Source organism: Rutidosis leptorrhynchoides, chromosome 11 (genome assembly GCF_046630445.1).
Source record: "Rutidosis leptorrhynchoides isolate AG116_Rl617_1_P2 chromosome 11, CSIRO_AGI_Rlap_v1, whole genome shotgun sequence".
Lineage (NCBI taxonomy): Eukaryota > Viridiplantae > Streptophyta > Magnoliopsida > Asterales > Asteraceae > Rutidosis > Rutidosis leptorrhynchoides.
The window spans coordinates 130,410,262-130,436,622 of record NC_092343.1 but is presented as its reverse complement, the minus strand read 5'-3'; the positions used below and the strand labels follow the sequence as shown (position 1 = coordinate 130,436,622).

The 26,361-nt window shown below is 32.7% G+C and overlaps 1 protein-coding gene and 1 pseudogene across 1 annotated transcript; both read right to left on the bottom strand.

Moving 5' to 3' along the window:
• Positions 1-4,114: 4,114 nt before the first annotated feature.
• Positions 4,115-6,696, bottom strand: LOC139876341 (chloroplastic import inner membrane translocase subunit HP30-2-like). Its single transcript, XM_071863650.1, has 6 exons — positions 6,663-6,696; positions 6,496-6,588; positions 5,324-5,583; positions 5,052-5,209; positions 4,475-4,589; positions 4,115-4,295 (listed from the first exon to the last, which is right to left on the bottom strand). The coding sequence occupies exons 2-6, from the start codon at positions 6,515-6,517 to the stop codon at positions 4,206-4,208; spliced, it is 645 nt and encodes a 214-aa protein (XP_071719751.1). The 5' UTR covers positions 6,518-6,588; positions 6,663-6,696; the 3' UTR covers positions 4,115-4,205.
• Positions 6,697-10,872: 4,176 nt separating this feature from the next.
• Positions 10,873-11,053, bottom strand: LOC139878853 (U2 spliceosomal RNA; annotated as a pseudogene).
• Between the last annotated feature and the right edge of the window lie 15,308 nt (positions 11,054-26,361).

Here is a 26,361-nt window from a genome sequence, read left to right as displayed (position 1 = left end):
GGAACAAGTAAACTGGATGTGTACTTTCCGATACCGGGATAGCAGTGGATTACATGAACCTAAAAGTTTTAGCCAAAATATTGATCCACAAATATATTTTGCAACACCGATGATGGATCAAATCAGAAAACTTATCTAGGGTAAAAGCTAGAATGAATTTTCAAAAGATCAAATGTTTTCATAAAGATCCAATTTCCTTAATGGATCTAAATTTTTATAGTCATGTGGGACTGTAAACCATATCGTTACTATCATTGTTTATACCGCTCTATCAAAATCACTGATGTACAAAGTGTGAAGAATAAAGAAGTGATTCGTGTGATGTATTATATTATTTCAAGACTGTATTGCTTGAGGACAAGCAACGCTCAAGTGTGGGGATATTGATAAGGCTAAAAAGGAACATATATTTCATAGCAAAATCCCCCAAGAAAGACAAGATTTTAGTTGCAATTGTTCCATTTTCAAGTAATATTCGTTTATTTTAAATAAGTGCGAAGACAAAAGGCGAAAACGACGAATTGAAGACACAAAGGTCCAAAAAGCTCAAAAGTACAAGATACAATCAAAAAGGTTCAAATTATTGATGAGGAACGTCTAAAAATGACAAGAGTACAAGTTACAAAACGCAAAGTACAAAATATAAAATTGTACGCAAGGACGTTCGAAAATCCGGAACCGGGACCAGAGTCAACTTTCAACGCTCGACGCAACGGTGTAAAAATTATGAGTCAACTATGCACAAGAATAAAATATAATATTTAAATAATTCATAATAAGAATAATATTAAATAATAAAAAGTTGTTAATTGAGCATAGTTCAGGGGTCGTAAATGAAAATTCAATTTCATATTTTACCTATAAAAGGCTATGAAATCGATACATCTTAAGGAGATCAAAAACAAAAATCTATATATCCTTTTACACCTTTTTCTATCTTTTTCTTATTTATCAATATCAATTATCAATATCTATATTCTATATCTCTATCATAATGTTAACTTAATAAGATATAACAATAATCTTAATTTTAATTTTAAATTATGATAATAATAAGATTTATGATAGAGATCGTTTGAGTGTGTAAGTCGAAATTCTGTCCGTGTAACGCTACGCTATTTTTAATCATTGTAAGTTATGTTCAACCTTTTTACATTAATGTATCGTAACTAAGTTATTATTATGCTTATTTGAGCCGAAGTAATCGTGATGTTGGGCTAAAATATTAAGAAGGGGTTATTGAACTTTGGACCATAATTAAGGTTTGGGCAAAAGACCGACACTTGTGAAAATTGAACTATTGACTATTAATAGATGGGGGGTATTGTCTAATTGAGTGACAACTCATTAGAGTCTGTCGAACCTATCTTCAAATTAATTAACCTAATAATTAATAATGATTATGGTTGTCCTATTTAGTGATGTTCATATGAAATCTGTTATAATCATTTAATTAATCAATTGGGTTGGGTAATTGATTATTCATTCTGATCAAGTGGATGAATTAATATTCATAAACTAATTAAAACAGGGGTGGATTACATACAGTGATAACTGGTGTAATTGTTGACAGAAGTGATAACTGCGTCACAGTTTAAATCCTTAATCAGTTGGAATATTTGACTTCGGGTATAAGGGTAATTTGACGAGGATACTCGCACTTTATTTTTATGACCGATGGACTATTATGGACAAAAACCAGATAGACGTATCAAATAAACCAGGACAAATGACAATTAACCCATGGTAATAAATTAAAATCAACACGTCAAACATCATGATTACGGAAGTTTAAATAAGCATAATTCTTTTATTATATTTCTCATCGTATCTTTATTTACTGTCATTTTATTACTCGCAATTTTATTTACTGTCATTTTATTTATTGTCATTATTTTACGCACTTTAATTATCGTCATTTATCTTTACGCTTAAAATATAGAATCGACAAACCGGTCATTAAACGGTAAAACCCCCCTTTTATAATAATATTACTACTTATATAATTATATATATTTTGTATAAATATAGTTAAAAATATAGTAAGTATCACCAGCTCCCTGTGGAACGAACCGGACTTACTAAAAACTACACTACTCTACGATTAGGTACACTGCCTATAGTGTTGTAGCAAGGTTTAGGTATATCATATCCGTAAATTAATAAAACTTGTGTCATATTTTGTATTAAAAATAATACTATTTCGTACCCTCACGCTACATCAGGTATACTAAAGTTGGGATGGTTATATATACTTGAAAAGGAATATAATGTTTGAATTATTTTCTATGTAAAGGCCAAAGGGGATGTTGTTTTATGAACAGAACATTGGAATTAATTTGAATGAGAGATAATGGGTCCATATCTAAATAATTTTAGTTAGTTATAAAGTTTTAGGGATAATATATGTGTTTATAACCACTATTCTCTTAGTTTTTTATGTTTTATTTTAACAATCCCGTGAATTCACGGGTCTTGAACTAGTTATTAATCCTATATACTAATCTTCTATCTTCTATATACTAATGAGGATGCGGAATGTGGTCGTTTGGTTACACTAAAACGCCACCACTATTTTTCAAAAAATCCCCCCTAAATTTTTTCACTTCTCAAATCTTTCAGGGTAAAAAATATAAATTCGCTATTTTATTAAATTAACTTAAACAAAATCCACCTGAATTTTCACCGATCTATATATTCCCGCTCGCCACGAGTTAAATTTTACCGACTTCACCGTTCAACTCGAAATCATTTTACGAACACAACGCAACTAGCTATGCGCAAAACGGACTGTTTTTATAATAACGCTAAATATTTCGAGATATTTTTCACATATACGTACACGTATAATAAACAACCTAAATTAACCACATCATATCGATGGTTTTGTTCCCGTATTTATGTGATTTTTCTGGCGTTAAAAACGCGGAGTCCGTTATATACTATGCACTAACCAGGTGTTTTCAAACATACTCGTAGCAACGTGTTTATAAATCTGTAAATACATAACGCTACGCTAAATATGAATAAGCAATCCAAAAAGTCCCGCCGCTTTGCGCGGGTTGGTATTTTTCTAGTTACTTCCCGGTTCAAATTCATTGACCGGGTTCATTTGGGCATTTAGAGCATAACTAGAATTTTCAATTTATCCTCTATTCAAATTTACACACTGGAGTGGTGATGATGGTGGTGATGGTGATGGGGTATAGGAAGGGAGTTCAGAGATATCTGATGCGTTTTGGTGTTGGATGATGTTGTTTTGTGATGAGAATAATGGGTTGGTGAAAGTTGATATTTATGGAAGCTTAGGATACAGGTGCCCTTAAGTTCCGGGATCCCCACTTTTGACTTTTAATGGGCATTATTTGTGCCAGTCAGCTTTTAATGGGCATTATTTGTGCCCAGGATCCCTCTCTTTTATCTTCTAACATCTTAATTATCGACAACAAATCAGAAATGTGATATACGGGACCCCAGTTTTGCCTTTTAAGATGTTGATAATCGAAAAAATAAGGAAATCTTATCCACAATATCCTTATCTTATCCCGTCAAACATGCACCATGCACTATATCAAACGCACCGTGCGTAATGCGTGGTGCGTGACGATATCAGATGCACCGTGTGTGATGCATGGCTAGTATGATCGGTGACACACATCATGCACCATGTCACACGCACGCGTGATGCGTGGACAAGGGTCATGTTACAATTTTCAATTTTTTAAGACATATTGATAAAAACTTCCGGAAACGGGAACATATTGATTATTGAGCAATTTCCCTATTAGTTTCCGTTTTTTGAAAACAAAAAGTGGTCTGTTCAAAGTAGTTGACCCATCAATGGGCTAGGGTAAATGGGTCCATTTTACTCTTTCCATCAATGGGCTGTTTTGCTGGCTTGTAATCCACAGGTTAAATGGGTCCATTTTAACCAATGACCCATTAAGACTAAATAGGCTGTTTTATATGACCCATTGATCCATAACATGTCGATTCCACATACCTTTCAAATCTCATGTGTTAGCTTAGCCTATCCTCTTCCCAATTACTAAAAAAGGCTTCTAAGATCATCAAAATTTACAAAGAAAAGTGTCAAATATAAAAATATCCCACAATAAAGAACTGAAAATAAAAACTCAAAACATGTAGGTCTATGTCAAAACAGATAAAACCTTTATCAAAGATCATCAAGCTCTCATTAAACTTCATGGTGTATAACCAGAAATCATCATGTTACTGTGCATCACATGATATCGTTCTTTCGATAGTCTTCGATTTCGTAATGTCTCCTCTACCTGCACATACATCTCTGTCTATCAAAACAACAGAAAAACTGTGTTCGATTCGAGTGATCGATGATGATAATATACAACACAAATCGTCCCAGCTATATAAACATAAATCAAATTTATGAGATGTTACATAATATCTAAGAAGGAAGGTTAATTGAGGAGAAAGTAAGATGATGGATGACCTTAATTAATCCACCATTAACAAGCGCAAAGAGAACACCAACGGATATCACACTAGGACCTCTCATTCCGGTAACCAACGATAGCATCACTCCAGAACCAAAACCTGATATCATACTGCGCGCAACAATATAAACATAGATATGCATATCATACTCCAGTAGCGGAACTTGAACAATTTTATTACGAGGGCGAGGTTAACATATTTTAATGAGAAGATTAGTGACTGTTAAAATTTAATTCAGCATTAACTTAAATTTTGTTTGAAATTATAAATTTGAATTAAAAATTAAGATAAGATACATTAAACTTTATAATATTAAAGTTAACATTCTTGTGCCGACTATTAGAACAATAGAGAATAAAGTTTTGTTGATGGATGATTGAGACTTTAGGATGGCTAGAATAGTAAAACAGTCTACTTATCCTAAAATATTACTAACTTTTACACTAATTGGCCTAAATTCTAAGGGGGCCATGGCCCTCTCAACTTATAACTAAGTTCCGCCTTTGGTTCGATCCGTTGTTTATATGCTAGCTATAGAGATGAAGAAAATAAACAACTATGTTTAAGCTTACGTCGTTTGGACATCCTCCTTGCCTTTTAAACGTTTCAAGGCACGAGATACGCCTGCATTAACACCCATCATAACTGCAAGATTACGAGCCTGTTCCAAAGTCTCTCCTGCTACGAAAGACACTAACAATGGTTTGTACCCTCCTATACGAGAAAGCTTCTGCACACACAACAACAACCACAACAAAATTACAAACATTGGAACCATAAAAACCATGCTAGTATACCTACTTATGGCGAGTTTAGTCATTGTTTAGAGTATTAATATACAAACCTCTGGACAAAGATTAGAGCGATCTGAAATACCAAAATAACGAAATGCAGCTAGGAAACGAAAATCCAGAACAACAGCCGTGACGACCCCTTCAAAAGCGCCGGTGATGGTGTTTATAGCAGCTTCAATGGGTAAAGACTGTTTGGCTAACCACTTTTTAAAATCAGTCTCAAACTCAGGCTGATGATTCTTATTGTTAACCACAGACACACTTGTTGTTGTTGTTGTTGTTACAAGTACTCCTGCTCCTGCTTTCTTTTCTTCATCCCCAGTGAATTAAAAACCACACACACACACACACACACACACACACACACACATATATATATATATATATATATATATATATATATATATATATATATATATATATAAATAGTGGTAGGATCAAGAGGGAAGTAACAATTCGGGGGAAGCAAAATTTTTTTTTTTTTCCGTTTTTTGAAAAAACTTTGTTCACGAACATTATAGATGAGATGAAAATATGAACATTTAGTAGAGACACTTTGTGATAAATGTTTTTATTTTGGCTGGAAAACACTCGAAGAAGTAATATATAACAATTATCGTGTTTTTCGAGCGTATTTTGAGGTTTTAGCTATTGGGGTTTAGATATTAGGGTTTAGATATTAGGGTTTATAGGGTTTAGATATTAGGGTTTAGAAATTTAGGGTTTGGGGTTTAGATTTAGGGTTTAGATTGAGTTTTTAACACGAACGGTTTAGAGTTTAGGGTTTAGGGTTTGGTGGTTTGGGTTTATTTATGGAATAAACCTAAAACACCAAACCCTAAACCCTAAACCCTAAACTCTAAATCGGGCTAAATTTTACTTCACAAAACATGAAGAAAAAAAACGTTCATATTCTTCACGAACAATATTATCTTGAATATTATTTTTGTCGATCGTTTTCCCGCCTAAATAATAACATTCATCACGAAGTGTCTCTTCTAAATGTTCATTTTTGAATATTATTTTTGTCGATCGTTTCCCCGCTTCCCCCCGATTGGTTACTTTCCCATTGATCATGCCCCTATATATATATATATATATATATATATATATATATATATATATATATATAAAAGATATATGTATATGTATGCAAATTAAGAATGATTGGACATAATTAATTAATTAAAACTAATGACGGATTATATATGCAAAGTGGTACCTGCGTGTGCATGATCATCCATTAGTTTTGACAAACCCTTGGGAGACAAAGAATAATTGAGATGACGAACGATCGATGAGTACAAAGAATTTCCTAACAGGTGTGTTAACAGAATTAGATATATAGATAAAACCTTTTTATTTAGGGTTTATTTCAAGAAGACTTACGAATAGGGTACAATCGTTATTTACAATTTCAGAGGATCTTGGAATATTATTTATTTTTTTATTATCATTATCACTATCAGTATCAGTATTTTAAATTTTGAAAAAATTGCTTAAATAGTCCTCGTATTTTCAGTTTTTTTGCTCAATTCATCCCTGTTAATGATAAACGGCATATTTAGTCCTTAATGTGGTAATTTAGTTCCAAATACATCCTTAGACATAACGACAGCTAACGGCCCGTTAGGCTCCACACATGTGATTGTCACATAACTCACACATGTGATTGTCACGTGACTTTTAACCCCATGTATCGACCTCTATCCACCTATTTACCTTACAATTACCTACGTAATTCCACACGTCTGATTTATGCGACACGACTGGTAAGAGAAGTCTATCGGATACAACGTGAGTTTGACTGAGGCACACCGGTTGTAGTAAGTCCACCAAGCCTTGGATTCCGACTGAGGACTCTTTCGTAGTGAAACATCTAACTAGACCCCTAGTACATCGTTGGTCCTAGACCATGCTAGTGTAGTCACCAAGCATATAAACTTCGTACGTGCACGCTGAAGCACAACGGTTGTTGTAAGCTGTACCTCTGCTAAGTAAGGCCATGGAACACGGTTAGTGTTAACTAGTACACTTCACCATAACGCGGTCTCAAGCATTGCACCCCGCTTGAGGGATTCTTAGTTAATTAAGGAACTGTTTGTTCGAACACATAAAGGATTGGACCGTTAGGATAACCGAAAGTATTCATGGAAGTCAGCTTGACTTGGCCATGGTGTTCTTTATGGTTGAACTCTTTTTAAGGGCCTAACTATCTTTTAAACCAATCATTAACGACAGCATCAAGGCACATCGCGTCTCTCGGATATGGAAAACCATGTATTCTATTATACTTAAGAAAGTTTAGACCATTTCGGAATGTTAATACGTCACCCAACCGAGTCGCTCAATTGGATGAGCCGTCTGAACGTGTATGCCTGTAGTCAGACTGCACAGGCGTCGGGGGTAAGGGACGTTGCTGTCTATTCAGAATCTTCAAGCCTATCGCATTACCCAGTGACATGTCTTATGACAGGGGCGTTTAGGACTAGTGTAGTAAATATAAGGTCACTGCCTATCCATGAGCCAGCATTCCATAATACCGACAAAGTAACTGATGAAATCATAGCATGCACTTGTTTTAGCCTTATCTGAATTACAAATTTTATCGTAGTTACTTTACTTTACTTTATCTAGAAAATCCAAAATTTAGGTAATCAACCACTACTCCTGCATCTTAGAATTATTTTAAGTTTTAGATATAGGTTCAATTCTACTGATATCTCAAAAATACGACTCTAGGTCATACTTCCTTCACAAATTTTTACATGCTTGCCACGTATGTCACACGTGTTATGTGACGTGTTTCCCACTTTTGGGTTTTATATGTTTTTTTTAGGGTTAATTATACCATTGGTCCTTGTGGTTTCTTAAATATGTTTTTAAATAAAATATCACGGAGTACATAATATCTCATGGCATGTATCTTCATTTGTATTTCGGTTTTCATTTCGGGAGTACCGGTACCGAACCGGTACAGAACCGGTACCGAACCGCATAGTACCGAAACCGATTTTTGCATAAACTAGGAACCGATACCAATACCGAATACCATCGGTACGGTATTTCGGTATCGGTACGGTATCGGTACTGTTTCGATTTTTTTGGTATTTTTGCTCATCCCTATGATGCACTATCTCCCTTCAACCCTTTGAGCGAAATGCGGCAAAAGGAAGGAAAATTCATGGACCGACCCCATCATCTCCACCCCGTAGGAACTACGAGATTACCCCAAGGACGCCTCCGGCATCATAATATTCTTAAATATGATGAATACGTTTTTTTCCATTTCAATATGCTTTGAAAAGTGTTTTAACAAAAACTATGTATTGTTTATTTTAATATTTTTTTTTTCCTTTTCACTTAAATTAAATTTATTAATGACTATCTATAAATTCGTCTATCCTTCCTTTAAAATTTGCCATTTCAATATGATCTAAAAAGTGTTTTAACAAAAAACTATGTATTTTTTATTTTAATATTTTTTTCCCTTTTCACTTAATTTAATTATATTTTTCTAAGATAAGGTAGAGGAAGGATTGTCTAAATCTCACCTCCTATATCTCATATCCTCGCATGTGAAAGATTGAGTATTGTTGTTGTTAAATTATATTTAATTATGACTATTGTATTCCCTCCGTTCCAAAAAGAATGTCTGGTTTGACTTTTTGTTGAATTTAAGATATATTAGTCAATTGTCTATTTTATCTCTCATTTAATGTTGTTATAAAGAGTAAGTTATAAATTAATTGCTATAATGCTGAATTTCCAATAATAAAAAGAGTGTAATTGGAACTTTAGTGGTTTTTATTATTATTTAAAGTAAGGGACAATATTTTTAGGACAAACAAAAATAGTAAGGTAGACAGTTTTTTGGGACGGAAGGAGTATTATTTATAAATTCGTCTATCCTTTAATTAAAAAAAATGAGAATAAATATGAGGATAGAATACATCTATACTAGTTTATATCCCGTGAATTCGCGGGTTTTAAACATAATACAATATAAAATTATCTTTATGTTTAAAAAAAATTATGTGATTAAACATACTCACATAAGTTTAGTATAAGAATATGATGGAGTTATGCAAATCGAAAATGTTATAGAATGACACGTTAAATCAAGACATTGCCTGACTGGTATAAGCTCTGGGTTGTTGAATCCTAGTTGGCGCATGTTCGAATCCAAGGGGGATTTTCTCAAGTATTATGTTGTGGTAAATAAAGGTGTATGCCCTAAGCCACTCAGTTTAATCCAAAACACACCGGTTACTTAATGTGACGATGTTGTGTGAAGAGAACGTGTATAGGTGACAAATGAGAATATTCGAAATCGAAATAACCGTTAAAGAAAGATAGTAGGACAGCTAAGTGTGTAAAATTCATGGAATCTGATCATCACACTCCACATTCTAATTCATTCACAACAATATACGTGAACTTCCTAAATTACCCTTCACCTAATACTTAATTTATAATTTAAAAGCTACTGATTAAACGTGCCTCTATAACACTTAAACGACCACCTGAATTGAATCTCGTCGTTTAAAACAAAATTAATCAATTCGATTGGACATCTAACAGATGCAAGTACCTCAATCTTGAGTGGGATCGATGGGTCTCATGTCCCCTATCCTCGTTGACGAATGTTTTTAGGCGCTCTGGAATTGGCTAATAGATATACCCTCCATGTATGTTTTTTGCCCCACTCTCGGAGTAGTCGTTTTGGAGGGGAGAAATTGGAATGGTTCGGGGTGCTTTGTCGTTGAATTGCCAACATTGTGCTTCGTTTCCATCTCAGCTTGTCTTCTCAAGTAAAATCTCCTCCTTAATGATAATGAAAGGACCAAGGCGTTTTCCTACGATATATCTTTCATTTTTTTAGCTGTTAGATCTTGTTTTATCGTTTTCATAGTTTGTAATTTTCTCGTTTTGATAGAACATGGCGCTTGTAAATGTCTTATTATTATCCAATATATAATAAAATTTGTTTGCTATTAAAAAAAAAATGCATAAACACTAAAATTTAATTTTACTTTTATTATTTAAAACATAATAATAATAATTAATTATTTCGTAACTTTCAATTAAGTTTGAACCATATTTGTAATGGGAATTGATATGTACACAACCACTTTTTACACATACACAACCAAACACGCTTTACAATGTTGTACTATACAACACTGTAAAGCATATTTGGTTGTGTATGTGTAAAAAGTGGTTGTGTACATATCATCACCCATTTGTAATAGCCCATTAAAAATCAACAACTCAACATTCATTCGACAGTAACAGTAGGTGTAAAGTCCTAAAGGCCCTAAACTGGTAGACAATTTTGTTAAGAAAATAAAAGTGTAAAGTATAATTTCACGGTGAACAAATATATTATTATTAAATAATTAGATGAAAGCTAATTCTTATCCACAATATTAAATCATGGAGCAATATTAAATCATCGTATATCTTATCTAACGGTGTGTAGATGATATATTTGCAAATAAATTAAATATTTTGATCCAAGGGTCCTCACTCAATCTAGCTTTTTAATCCAACGAGTATTATTTAACCATGTCATCTTATTTTATTTTATTTTTTTTAGGGGTGAACCAGGACAAGGCAATAGTGCAACGCCAAGTTGACTCGCAAAGACCCCAATAGCAAACTACCGTAATGGGTCTTTCCCCATGAAAAATAAGATTAACATCGAGTGAACCGATGGCTCACATATCAGATATTAAACTGATAGCTTTTGTTATAATAGAAATAGAGAGAGAGATAGAGATGGTGATAAAATATTCAGGTAATTGCCACAAACCTTTCAAATATGTTTTAGCATATCCTTTTGTTAATTACCAGGATCATCAACATTGACATCAACATTGACATTTTTAAAAAATCAATATTGACCCTGACATTGTAAATTGTAAAGTTTCAGTATAAGAAACTCAAGAATGGTTACGAAACATGGAACATAGAATCCATCTAACGGGTTAAATTATGGAGATTTACACGAGACATGTGGAGGTGGTTCAAAAAGCTTTACGTGCAGAAAGGGAGAAAGAAGAAGCAGATATTGTACATAATATGGAAGACGAGGTTGAAGAAGTTGAATCGTTCATCAAGGTCACGGTTGTTGGTGTGGAAGATGATGGTCTTGGTGCAACTGTTAAGGTAAACGACAAAGATTTGGATCAAAGTGTTCAGTTAGGTAGTTTGAAGGCGGATGTGTAACATTGTTCGGACACGACTGGTGGTATTCGTAACCTTTACCCCTTCGAACGCAGTTGAAAGATCATTATATTGATGGTGGCACTCGGTTGACTAATTGTTGCATCTCATGAAATGCTATTAGGCGAGAAACTGTTGATGGTGAGTTGAGCAAACTAATCTTCAAGGATCGTAAACCATCATCATTAGTTGTTTCGTGGTTTTCTTGGTTGGCGTTTTTAGTTTGCTGTAGGTTTACTTTGTTTCTATGTTGTCTTCTATGGTTGCTTTAGTTTGTTTTGGAGAAGCGTTTGTTTCTTTTCTCTCGGAAGGGCTCGATTGTAGATAGCTTTTTGCTCGTTAGGTTTTGGAGTTTGTTTTCTAGTCCCGAGCCCGGCTATTCGGTTGTTTGTATCCTTGTTCGGTTCTTTCATTTTCAAGTGAAAGAGCTTTCATTATAAAGTTTCCTTCATTTTTCAGGAAAAAAATGAATTGATTTGATTACAAATCAAAAGAGCCCGAATATGAATATTTATCTTTTTTTTTTCTTTTTTTTTTTTTAGTCATGAAAAGAAGGCAATAATACCTATAAAATATAAAGAACCCATTTCATGCAAGTGATTTGAAATTCTTGACCTAACTTGACGTTGACCGACTCACGCCGACTTTTACCCGACACGTTAGGCGTTTTTGAGCAACTCGGGACGAGCTAATCCCCAAACTGACACGTTGGCCGACTCCGACGACTTTAAAAGTGATATATTTTTTTAATAAACTGAGAATGGTTTTATTCCATAATGCCACAAAGGGCTATACGATACAACCAGAGCGCGCAAGGAGCAAGTAATACAAACATAACAAAAATATACAACTCCAAACACCAAACGTATATAACCTAATCGCATAACATCCATTTGTTGTCAAAACAATTTGTTGCCAAAAACAAAAACAAAACAAAAAACCACTCAATCTGAAACCATTTCTAAAAACAACAAATAGCCAAATTTTAAAATCAAGCACCGCCATCACGATTTAAGGAAAGCTTAAAACGATTTTTTCTTACCTGATCCGAAAGGATTGTTGTGAAGGATTCAACGGGTGGTGGTGGCTGCAACTTCCGAAACTAATTGATTTGTTCTCTCGCTCGCAGGAGGCCATTTGTTCTTGGGTCAAATGGAACCATTTCGAGCTACAATTCTGGCTCCTTAGTCTCGTTGTCGGCAGTGGTTCCGACAGAGTTAGAGCAACGATAGTGATGGGCGACGATGGAATAGCAACGACGTTGGTGATGGGCGAAATCATTGTTACAGTGACGGTGGTGGTGGGTGTTGTTCCGACAAAGTTAGAGCGATGTTGGTCATGGGTCATGATGCAGTTGCAACGACGGTGGCAGTGGGTGAAATCAGTTACAATGACGGTGGGGTGGGTGATATCGAAGTTGCAATGACGGTGGTGGTGGTTCCAAATCTCGATTCCATTTGTAAAGTTGTTAAAGGTTTTGATGTGGGTTCTTCTAATTTGTAGAAATTGTTAAAGGCCAGTTATGAACATACAGGTTTAAAGTTAAGATAACTATGAAATGACTGTTTCACCCTCACATGCTTAGTATGTGAGTGGATTTAACAGAAACTTTTACGTCTGTTAGCGATTTGGACCCTCTACGAAACAAAAGCATACCACGAGGACTCCTCAAGTTAAAATAATTCTTTTGAACCTCGATTGTACTTTTGGACATACTACATGAAATCCCCAGTGTAATTTTGTCATTTCTTTTAGGGCAAATGGCCCGAAAGGGTAACCTATGTTGTCAAATTTGACAATCAAGGTAACCCCCAATTTCAGTAAGCCCAAAAAGGACTCAATTTTAATTTTTGCTCACAAAAAGGACTGCGTGTTCAAATTTTTTAAAATTGAGGTAATATCAGACGAATTTTTTTTTTAAAAATCGCGAATTACTTCAAATTGAGACTTGGAACAGATTCCTAATGCTCCGAATTTCATTTTTTGTGAAGCAATTAGATCCAAAACATCACGAAAAACGTTGAATCGACTTTTTCATCTCGACTTGTTCAAACGACTTGTTCATCTCGATTCATTGCTTTTCGTGATGTATTGGATCTAGTTGCTTCACAAAAAATGAAATTCGGAGCATTAGGAATCTGTTCCAAGTCTCAATTTGAAGTAATTCGCGATTTTTTTTTAAAAAAATGGTCTGATATTACCTCAATTTAAAAAAATTTGAACACGCAGTCCTTTTTGCGAGCAAAAATTAAAATTGAGTCCTTTTTGGGCTTACTGAAATTGGGGGTTACCTTGATTGTCAAATTTGACAACATAGGTTACCCTTTCGGGCCATTTGCCCTTTCTTTTATTATAAAACTTGAATACGATGAACTGAAATCAACAATATGATCACTGTTACAGTAGTAACTAACTTCGATTAGAAATTATACGACACAACGCCTTACAGAATCAACAATTACAACATATTACCCTCCACTATTATTACTATCCAAAACTCTTTACAACAACTTCAATTAGCTATTTATTTTTCTTTAAATTCCCTAAGAGAAAGTGCATTGTGAATCTCAAAGTGAACCATAACATTGGTACCAATAACCATTGATCAAAGGAGATAACGCCTTTCGTGATTTTCGAACAACTATTTGTGATTTGAGGAAGGAATTGATATCAAGCATGTTGAGTACTTTCACGGTGAGTTGCTTTTTTAAGAATTCTTCAAGTGCTTCCGTAATCACATCCCCATAACGCTTAAGAACATTCTTTCTATATTCTCACCAAGATCTAACATCAAAGTCAAATATAAATTCACCAAAATATCATTATGACATTGTATTGTTAAAAAAAAGCGTTACGCCCTTTTTGGGTAAATAGGTCTTCCGAAAATGAGAATCAATCGGTGAATGATGATAAATTGTGTTATAGAATTTTATTACTATTTTTAAACTTGATAATATTTTTATGGTTAGATGTTTAATATCAAAATCAAATATAAATTTACCAAAATATCATCAACACCTAACCATCGAAACATTGTCGAGTTAAAACACAGTAAGAAAATTCTATAACACTCACTCATCACATTTACCGATTATTTCTTATTTTTGGTAGACCTATTTACTCAAAAACGATGTGACGTTATTTGTAACAATATAATGTCAAAATGATATTATGATAAACTTATATTTGATTTTGATGTTAAATCTTGGTGAGAATCTAGAGAGAACATTATTAAGCGTTACAAAGATGCGACTACAAAGGCACTTGGGGAATCCTTAAAAAAACAACTCCCCTTGAAAGTTCTCATCATGCTCGATGCTATATTCCTTGCTCAAGTAACAAGTAGTTATCCAGAAATCACGCAAGTCGTTACCGTCTTTAGTCTATGGCCATTGGTACTAGTGTTATGGTTCACCTTGAGATTCACAGTACACTTTCTTATGGGAAACTTATAGAAAAATAAATAGAAAATTGAAATTGTTGTAAAGAGTTTTAGGTAGTAATATTCAAGTCTTATATAGTTCAGAAAAATAGATTTCAATTGTTGAATTTGTAACGGGTTATGTTGTAACTTTTTATTATAAGTTAGTTAATCGTAGTATAAGGTTAGTTGATGGTATTGTTGATTATAGTTCTTTCAAGTTTTACAATAAAAAAATGGATTGAAGCAAATGATATTCAATTCTCCAGATTTTATTTTTCATGTCTTGTCGATTTTACAATAAGATTTGTGTTGTTATGTATATACATACGACAATGGTGTAAGGACCCAATTGTTAGATCGATGTATATTACCTGAGTGTCGGTCCTAGAAGACAAGCTAACGATGATATACAACTCACCAAAATCAAATGTATGAACAACCAACGACGTATTCCTCGATCCGCCACCAGTAACTAATATAGAATAGTAGTGAACACTTTTGTCCAGATACCTAAAGTTTAAAAATCAGTGTCAAATATGGTTAACACATATCAGATTCTGAATTGTATCCTTTAATCAAAATGTTTTTATTTTACCCGATTTAAGTGTTACAGATCAACCACAACCAAAATAGATCTTTTTGATGAGTAAATGGCAGCCGCCACCATAAATTATTTGTAAAAATCCAAAGTGAGTGCATATAAGATCAATGAAGCTAAGAAATACATATAATTCTAAAACGAAAAAAAAAAGGTCAGAGGGCTAACCAGGGAGGGGATTGCATTATCTCATACTCTCAACATGATCCGGATAGTGTTTATGATAGAATGAAGATTCGTGTTGTTGAGGGAATGAATCTACAATCTAAAACAGCATTAAAACCACTGTTAGCTATAGTGTTCTTAAATTTTATAGGATAATGTATAATGATGTAAAGGTCACCAAAATACTCAACTTTTCTTACTGAAGCCATATAAGAAACTACTTGATAGGCTAGCTAAGAATGTACATGGTCACATTTATACCAATTCCAGCTATAAATGAGTCAGAAAATGCTTACTTGATGTTCTATAATTAACGTATAACATGTTGAAATCCGGTCATCATGTATTTGTCGTCTAAAAAAACCTTGGAAGGATTTTTATTATCATTTGACATGATTTTGGCTTAAATTGGTAAAAAGAAAAACAGCATACATACTTAGTTCCAAAATATGAGCAGCCTTAATGTGAATAGTTATGAGTTAACACGTCTGGAGCCTCTCCTAAGGTATCATCCTTTACTGAAAAACATGAACACTACTTATCTAAAGAATCGGGTTACAAATCATATATGAACTCAAGTATCAACAAGAACCATAAAACTAATATGGACGTGCGTGTAAAATTTTAGATGCATATGTATCCAAGCTATAACCGCTCATTTGTAATGATATGAATATGAATGAATTATATATATAAATTATTACAAAATATACTCAGCAAAGAAAAAAGAAATATAATGTAATCATAAGATGACATTTCCAAAAAAATTACAGCTACTAAATAAACAAGCACATTATGTTTGCGATACACCGTCTACAAAATTACCATTTTTATTTTTTGGCATAAGCCCACATGACAAGGTGACTAAGTGAATTTATAACTGTATCTTAGGTTAGAAAGCAAATAAAAACATATAATAATACAGATCAACAAAATTTTGGAATTACGTTTTTCGCAATTTGGGGAAAATTAACTTCGGTATCAGCATATTAATAAGTAAATTTTATTGTAACCAATAACCAACAAACATAATACAAAATCTGTATGTTTCAGTTAACTAATTTACACAAGATCCAGTTAATTAAAACACATCAGAAACATATAATAATACAAATTGAATAGTAGTTAAAGACATAATCTTTATGAGAACTCATCATACCGAAAAATAACCATGTAGCTATCAAATTCTTGCAGGAAATTTTGAGAAACTGATTAAATAATCTTTGAGATTTGCTTCCGAATTTGTATTATGATGCGAAGAGGGATCCGACCAGATATAATAAGTACTCCTAACTCGTAATAGAGAACTGAGGGTGGTTGGGGTGATGGCGGCTGTAGGTGAAAAATGAGACGATTAGGTTTTCTGTTTGGTATATAGAATTGAATTGAGTTGCCTATGTATTTTTTATTTTTTTCCAAAAAAAATTGAAATTGTTGCTATAAAGTAAATATGGATGACAGCTACTCCTAATTATAAGTCAAATAATGCATAGTAAATTATGTATTATAAATACTCCATCAAATGTAATTATGTAACTTGCTTGAATGATATATATATTTCATATATACTCTCTCTCTTTATATCTTCTAATAATTATCAATAGTCCACAGTCAAAAACCACGTCACTAAAGGTAGTTATAAGTCTACTGAATTATAACACGTCACTAAAGGTAGTTATAAGTCTACTGAATTATAACACGTTATCAGCACGAAGTGCTCCGTATAATAAAGGTAAAAAAAAATCTTTAACGATATCTTCTATTATTTATTAGTAAGGTAAATATTATTATCATCATAACTAACATTTATATTTATGTTATTTAAGTTATATATGGTCGGTTATATTGCCTGAATTATATTTCTGTAATCTAACTTTTATTAACTTCACTAACATTTATATTTATGTTATTTAAGTTATATATGGTCGGTTATACCGCCTGAATTATATTTCTGTAATCTAACTTTTATTAACTTCACTAACATTTATATTTATTTTATTTAAGTTATATATGGTCGGTTATACCGCCTGAATTATATTTCTGTAATCTAACTCTTATTAACTTCACTAACATTTATATTTATGTTATCTAACATTTATATGCAATTAATCATTATTTATTTCATGCATACTTTACTCTTAAATTTATTATTTATGCATAATATGTTTATTCTCTTAATCTTCGTATTTATACTAAACGTATTTATACTAAATGTATTTTATACTAATCATATTTATACTAATAAAATTCTTTTATTAAAATTATTATTAATATAACGAGTACATAACAGTCATTAACGTCAACTAACGACGTTACAACGGTCATGTATACATAACGGTTGTTAACGTCAACTGACGACGTTACAACGACTATATTTTTCAAATATAAAATAAACATCTCCGTTTTCACATTTTCACAAATCAATCTTCATTTTCTCAGATTACCACTCTTAAAAAGTTTTTGTAAAGATGATTCACACAAGGATGATTTTTCTTATCGTATTGGTCATATTAACTATCATCATTGTTGCTAATATACCACCGGGTGAACCTATATTCTATCCTGCCCTTGTGGTTTTATTATTTGTAATCATACCATTATTCTGTTGTTTGCTACTTATGAATTTAAAATGATTCTAATTTCATGTTATTAGAAATTGATTATGATTATGATTTATGTTGTTCATCTTTCTGAAAATAGAAAATGTCAAACTTATCAAAGCTTGAGTTTGATGCCCTAGACGTATCGGGAACAAACTACACATCATGGGTCATGGATGTAGAAATAAATCTTGGACCATTAGGTATTCTAGAAACTTTAAAAGAAAACAATACTTGTTCTGATCAAGATAAATTAAAATCAATTGCTTTTATTCGCAAATATATTGATATCACCTTAAAACATATGTATCTCACTATCAAAGATCCACATGTTTTATGGGAAAGTATCAAGAGTAGATTCGATAATCAAAAGGAAATATTACTCCCAGCTGCGAGGGAAGAATGGAGAAATCTAAGGTTCCAAGATTTTAAAAAGGTAAGTGAATACAGCTCGGCCATGTTCAAGATCCGTTCAAAGCTTCAATTCTGTGGTCAAGAAATAAGTGATGCTGATATGATGGAGAAAACTTTCTCCACAATGCAATCTGCAAACATAACTATACAAGAAAATTTAAGATTGCAGAATTACAAAACTTTTTCCAAACTTCAAACTTATCTCTTAGTTGCATAAGTGAATAAAGAATTACTGATGAAGAATCAAGAATCTCGTCCTACGGGTGCGCTAGCATTCCCTGAAGCTAATGCTATTAACAATAATAATAATAAAAAAAGAAATGCACCTGGACGAGTACACTATCTGTGTCACCCCTTGGTAAGAGAAGTCTATCGGATACAACGTGAGTTTGACTGAGGCACAACGGTTGTAGTAAGTCCACCGAGCCTTGGATTCCGACTGAGGACTCTTTCATAGTGAAACATCTAACTAGACCCCTAGTACATTGTCGGTCCTAGACCATGCTGGTGTAGTCACCAAGCATATAAACTTCGTACGTGCACGCTGAAGCACAACAGTTGTTGTAAGTTGTACATCTGCTAAGTAATGCCATGGAACACGGTTAGTGTTGACTAGTACACTTCACCATAACGCGGTCTCAAGCATTGCACCCCTCTTGAGGGATTCTTGGTTAATTAAGGAATTGTTTGTTCGAACACATAAAGGATTGGACCGTTAGGATAATCGAACGTTCTCATGGAAGTCAGCTTGACTTGGCCATGGTGTTCTTTATGGTTGAACTCTTTTAAGGGCCTAACTATCTTTTAAACCAATCATTAACGAAAGCATTAAGACACATCACGTCTCTCGGTTATGGGAAACCATGTATTCTATTATACTTAAGAAAGTTTAGACCATTTCGGAATGTTAATACGTCACCCAACCGAGTCGCTCAATTGGATGAGCCGTCTGAACGTGTATGCATGTAGTCAAACTGCCCGGGCGTCGGGGGTAAGGGACGTTGCTATCTATTCAGAATCTTCAAACCTATCGCATTACCCAGTGACATGTCTTATGACATGGGCGTTTAGGACTAGTATAGTAAATGCAAGATCACTGCCTATCCATGAGCCAGCATTCCATAATATCGGCAAAGTAACTGATGAAATCGTAACATGCACTTGTTTTAGCCTTATCTGAATTACAAATTTTATCGTATTTACTTTACTTTATTTACTTAATCTAGAAAACCCAAAATTAGGTAATCACCCACTACTCCTGCACCTTAGAATTATCTTAAGTTTTAGATATAGGTTCGATTCTACTGATATCTCAAAAATACGAATCTAGGTCATACTTCCCTTACTCATAATAAGGAGTAGTACGCTTTAGGCCCCGCTAAATATAAATTTAAAACAAGTACCTCCCTCTTGGTGGCTGACTCTGACGCACTGCGACCTAACGACACCGCACAAAATAAAACCGTCCGTTTCGATCATATCAAGAGGGATCCTAGTTTTTGGCGCCACTGACAGGGAACTGGTATCAGACAATACTGCTTTCTATCAGACTCATTCACAAACATTTAAGTGGTGTCTAAGAAAGACAATTATACACGGACTTGGTTGTTGGATTTTCCAAACAGTCTCCAATTATATTGGAACCAAAAGGATCCTGCCTCTCCGTAGTCGGCCTGGCCACTTAGTTTGTTGAATAGTGAAATGTCATGTTCATATTGATTATAAACGTTTCATATTAATTGGTTTCGTTGCGAGGTTTTGACCTCTATATGAGACGTTTTTTAAAGATTGCATTCGTTTTTAAAACAAACCATAACCTTTATTCTATCGATAAAGGTTTAATAGACATAACGTAGATTATCAAGTAATGATAATCTAAAATATAACTTTTACACACGACCATTCATAATGGTTTACAATAATATTTTACAACAATTTATTTTCCGAATGCAGTTTTTAAACAATATCATACAAGCATGCTGACTCTAATTCTTGTCTTTAATTAGCATGCAACAACGGAAGCTCTTAACAATCACCTGAGAATAAACTGTAGTGACCCTAACTTTTCCATGATTATATATTATATGAAAACTATATTTGCATGATTAAATGTTTCCAACATGTTAAGCAATAAAACTTGTTAAGACTTGATTAATTGAAATGAGTTTATGTAGACAATTGACTACCCCGTTTGCCTGATGATTCACGAACATCATAACTTGTGATAATTATATAATTGTTTTATTTTTTTATGATTTAAGTTTTTATTTTATATATATATATATATAAGAAGAAATACAATTAAATCAAAGATGTACAACTAAAACACTATTTGCTACAGTAAAATACTATTCGCTACAGTAAAATACTATTCGATACAGTAAAATACTATTTGCTACAGTAAAATACTATTTGCTACAGTAAAACACTATTTGCTCAAAAGTGGAAGTATGTTTTTCAAAATGGTCATCAAGACGTCGTTCTTTCGACTGAAATGACTACCTCTTACAAAAATGACTTGTAACCTGTATTTTCAACTATAAACTTATACTTTTTCTATTTAGTTTCATAAATTTCAGTTCATTATAAAACCATAGCAACTTGAATTACTCAAAACGGATTTAAAAAGAAGAAGTTGTGGGTAAAACAAAATTGGATATTTTTGCTTGTTGTAGCTACGTGAAATTTGTAACAAATCTATTCTAACCATAACTTAACTAACTTATATTGTATTTGTAATGGCCCATCCAAATCCATATGGACGAATACAATAACATTTGGTCCCATTGCGAGGTATTGACCTCTATATGATACGTTTTACAAACATTGCATTCGTTTTTAAAAGACAACTTTCATTACAACGATAGTTGACAAATATACATACCATTTCACAATATAATCAGGCTATAAATGACTTAATCTGTCATTTACTTTAATATAATCTTGTTGAACTCAACGACTCGAATGCAACGTCTTTTGAAATATGTCATGAATGACTCCAAGTAATATCTTTAAATTGGACAAATGCACAGCGGAAGATTTCTTTCATACCTGAGAATAAACATGCTTAAAAGTGTCAACCAAAAGGTTGGTGAGTTCATTAGTTTATCATAAATATTTATTTCTAACAATTTAATAGACCACAAGATTTTCGTTTTCATTTTCATTTCCATAATCATTATACAGGCATTTCGCAATCTGCATAAAGATAAAATCATTCATATGGTGAACACTTGGTAACCGAACTAATAGGATGCATATAGAATATCCCCCGCATACAGGCATTTCGCAATCTGCATGCTATATACCGGCTGTCGCAATCAGTATATATCAATCAAAGTACTAAAGCATTCGTAACTCGAATGGGACGTGTCAAGGTCCATAGATCTATCTTTAGGATTCGCGTCAATTAGGGGCCATTTCCCTAATTCTTAGGCTACCAAGCTAACAAGGGGCGATATTCGGTATTCGTAATCCAACCATAGAATATAGTTTAAGTACTTGTGTCCATTTCGTAAAACAGTTTATAAAACAGCGCATGTATTCTCAGCCCAAAAATATATGTAAAAAGGGATTAATGAAACTCACTTTCACAAATTTTCAATTTGTCGAAAATCAGACTTAGCCACGGATCGATTCACGAACCTATAACAAATATATACATATATATATCAAAGTATGATAAATATATTCAAATCTTATTTTTATTTACGTGTTGATGATTTAAGTTGTCAAGTTAGCAGTCCAACGTTAGTAGTCCAATGTTAGCAGTCCAACGTTAGTAGTCCATATATATAGTTCAATACATTACCCTGGAATAATCAAGATGTATTGTAAATATAATGTCTAAGACTCAATCACAACCCATTGTACAACTATTATCTTTGAAGTTATCTCGACGTGTTGTGTACATGTGTATTACGATTTATCTGACGTATTGTATATATATTGTCTAAGGTTTAATCACGACCCACTGTACAAACTGTTGTCTTTGAAGTTATCTCGACGTATTGTGTACATGTGTCTTACGATTAACCAAGACTAGTATAGTACAAGAAAATATGTATAAATACATGTATAATACAAGAAAAGTTAGCTAGGACATTGTTAGTATAGATTTTTGCAAAATAATCCCGTAGCTATTTTGGTGATTTCTAACCAATCTTGTTTTGCCCATATCTTCTTCGTTATAAATCGGTTTTGAGTGATTCAAATTGCTATGGTTTCGTAACAAACTGTAGTATTTAGAACTAAACTGAAAAAGTAGTGGTTTATAGTCGGATTTACAGGTTACAAGTCCATATTTGAAAGAGGTAGTCATTTTCGTCGAAAGAACGACATCTTGATGATCATTTTGAAAAACATACTTCTACTTTGAGTTTAACCATAATTTTTTTGGATATGTTTTCATGTTTATATGAAATATTATTTTCCCAAAATACAAATCTTTAAATCAAAGTCTAAGATAGTTTTTTTTTATTATTATCCAACCCGAAACAGCCACCGGTTTTACTACGACGGCGTATGTCCGGTTTTACGGTGTTCTTCGTGCTTCCAAGTTTTAAATCCTTATGTTAGCATATCATATAGATATAAAACATGTGTTTAGTTGTTTTTAAAAGTTAAGTTAGAAGGATTAACCTTATCTGCGAACAAGTTTAGAATTAACTAAACTATGTTCTAGTGATTACAAGTTATTTTCTTCGAATAAGATAGTTATATAAGTAAGAATCGAATGATGTTATGAACATCATTACTACCTCAAGTATAGTAGGTAAACCTACTGGAAATGATGAGAAATAAACTTGAGCTTCAAAGGATCTTTAATGGCTTGGAAGTTCTTGAAGTAGAATCATGACACGAAAACAAGTTCAAGTAAGAATTCTATCTTGATTTAAGATAGTTATGTTTATAAGAATTGAACCAAAGCTTGAATAAGTTTATTACCTTGATTATGAGATGAATAGTTACTGAGATTAGATGGAAATTCTTGATCTTTGATGAGTTGTTGGATTGGATTAAAAGGATTGAAAGAAATCTTGAAGTCTTCTTGATTTTATGAAACTAGAACTTATAGAATTTATGAAGAACACTTAGAACTTGAAGATAGAACTTGAGAGAGATCAATTAGATGAATAAAATTGAAGAATGAAGGTGTTTGTATGTGTTTTGGGTCGTGGTATATGGATTAGATATAAAGGATGTGTAAGTTTTGTTTTCTTGTAAATAATTCATGAATAATTAATAATATTTTTGTAATCTTGCTAAATAATTCATACTAGATTACAAAGAATGGTTCCCACATGTTTGATGGCTGATCTAGGGCTGCTAAGGTGATGATTTGATATGTATATACCAATAGTAAATACATCTAGAAGCTGGGTATAATACGAGTACAAATACCGAACGAATACGAGTAGAATTCTTGATGAAAACGAACGAGAATACGATTACAACTATCTTTGTCAAGTATAAGTATTTGATATATGTCATTAAGTCTTTCAAATGTGTATTAATACTTCTTAATACATTACATATATATACATTTTAATTAAGTCGTTATTTCGTCGTTAATCGTTACATGTATACATTGTTTCGAAACCCTTTAGTTAGTAGTCTCGTTTTATGTATATAGTTCATTGTTAATACACTTAATGATATACTTAGTTATCATTATATCATGTTAAACATAATGTATTAATATATCTTAATACAATACATATGTATTTATTTTAATTAAGACGTTATTACGTCGATAACCGTTACATATATATCTTGTTTCAAATTCCTTAATTTAGTAGTCTCATTTTATGTATATAACCCATTGTTAATATGCTTAATGAGATACTTACTTATCATAATACCATGTTAAACATATATATATGTCCATATATATATCATCATGTCGTTTTTACAAGTTTTAACGTTCGTGAATCGTCGGACAAACTGGGTGGTCAAACGTTTATGTAAAATCTGTTTCAATTAATCAAGTCTTAACAAGTTTGATTGCTTAACATGTTGGAAACATTTAATCATGTAAATATTAATCTCAAATATATACATATATTTATATACATATCTTATTTACAAATAGTGGTTCGTGAATTGTCCGGAAAAGTCGAAGGTTACATGAACACAGTTCCAAATTTTTGAATTTCAACTTAACAGACTTTTCTTATCGTGTCGGAAACATTAATTCATTTAAAGATTAAGTTTAAATTTGATCGAAAATTTCCGGGTCGTCACAGTATTATACATGTACTCTAACATATTATGTAATCTTGATAGACCATAGACACGTATACAATGTTATGACATATCATATCGACGTCATCTATATATATTATTTGGAACAAACATAAACACTCTATATGCTGTAATGCTAGAGTTCGCTATACAGGGTTGAGGTTGATTCCAAAATATATATACTTTGAGTTGTGATCTAGCCTGAGACTTGTATACACTGGGTCGTGGATTGATTCGAGATAATATATATTGATTTATTTATGTACTATTAGTTATGGACAATTAGTTGTAGATTACTAACGATGGACTGCTAACTTAACAAACTTAAATCATTAAAATGTAATAAAAATGTTCTGAATATATTTCGATCATACTTTGATATATATATATATATTTGTTATAGGTTCGTGAATCGACCAGTGGCCAAGTCTTATTTCCGGCAAAGTAAAAATCTGTGAAAGTGAGTTGTAGTCCCATTTTTAAAATCTAATATTTCTGGGATGAGAATACATGCAGTTTTATAAATGTTTTACGAAATAGACACAAGTAATCGAAACTACATTCTATGGTTGGATTATCTAAATCGAATATGCCCCTTTTAGCTCGGTAGCCTAAGAATTAGGGAACAGTACCCCTAATTGACGCGAATCCTAAAGATAGATCTATGGGCCTAACAAACCCCATCCGAGGTACGAATGCTTTAGTACTCCGATTTATTATTATACAGACGAGAGGATTCTGTTTTGGGGATATTCTATATGCATCTTGTTAATGTTAGTTACCAGGTGTTCACCATATGAATAATTTTTATCTCTATGCAGTTTGCGAAATGCCTGATATGAGATGGATGTTTATGAAAAAAATGAAATCTTGTGGTCTATTATTACAATTTGATATATATATAGATTAAACCTATAACTCACCAACATTTTGTTGACGTTTTAAGCATGTTTATTCTCAGGTGATTATTAAGAGCTTTCGCTATTGCATGCTAAATTAAGGACAAGAATTAGAGTCAGCATGCTTGTAAAATATTGTTTAAAAACTGCATTCGGAGATTTAAATCGATGTGTAATATTATTGTAAACCATTATGTAATGGTCGTATGTAAAACGTTATATATTAGATTATCATTACTTGATAATCTACGTTATGCTTTTAAACCTTTATCGATAAAATAAAGGTTATGGTTTGTTTTTAAAATCGAATGCAGTCTTTGAAAAACGTCTCATATAGAGGTCAAAACCTGGTAACAAAACCAATAAATATGAAACGTTTATAATTGATATGAATGGGACATTTCATAAACATGCTTAAAACGTCAATAAAAATGTTGGTGAGTTATAGGTTTAACCTATATATTTATCAAATCGTAATAATGGACCACAAGATTTCATATTTCCATTTCTC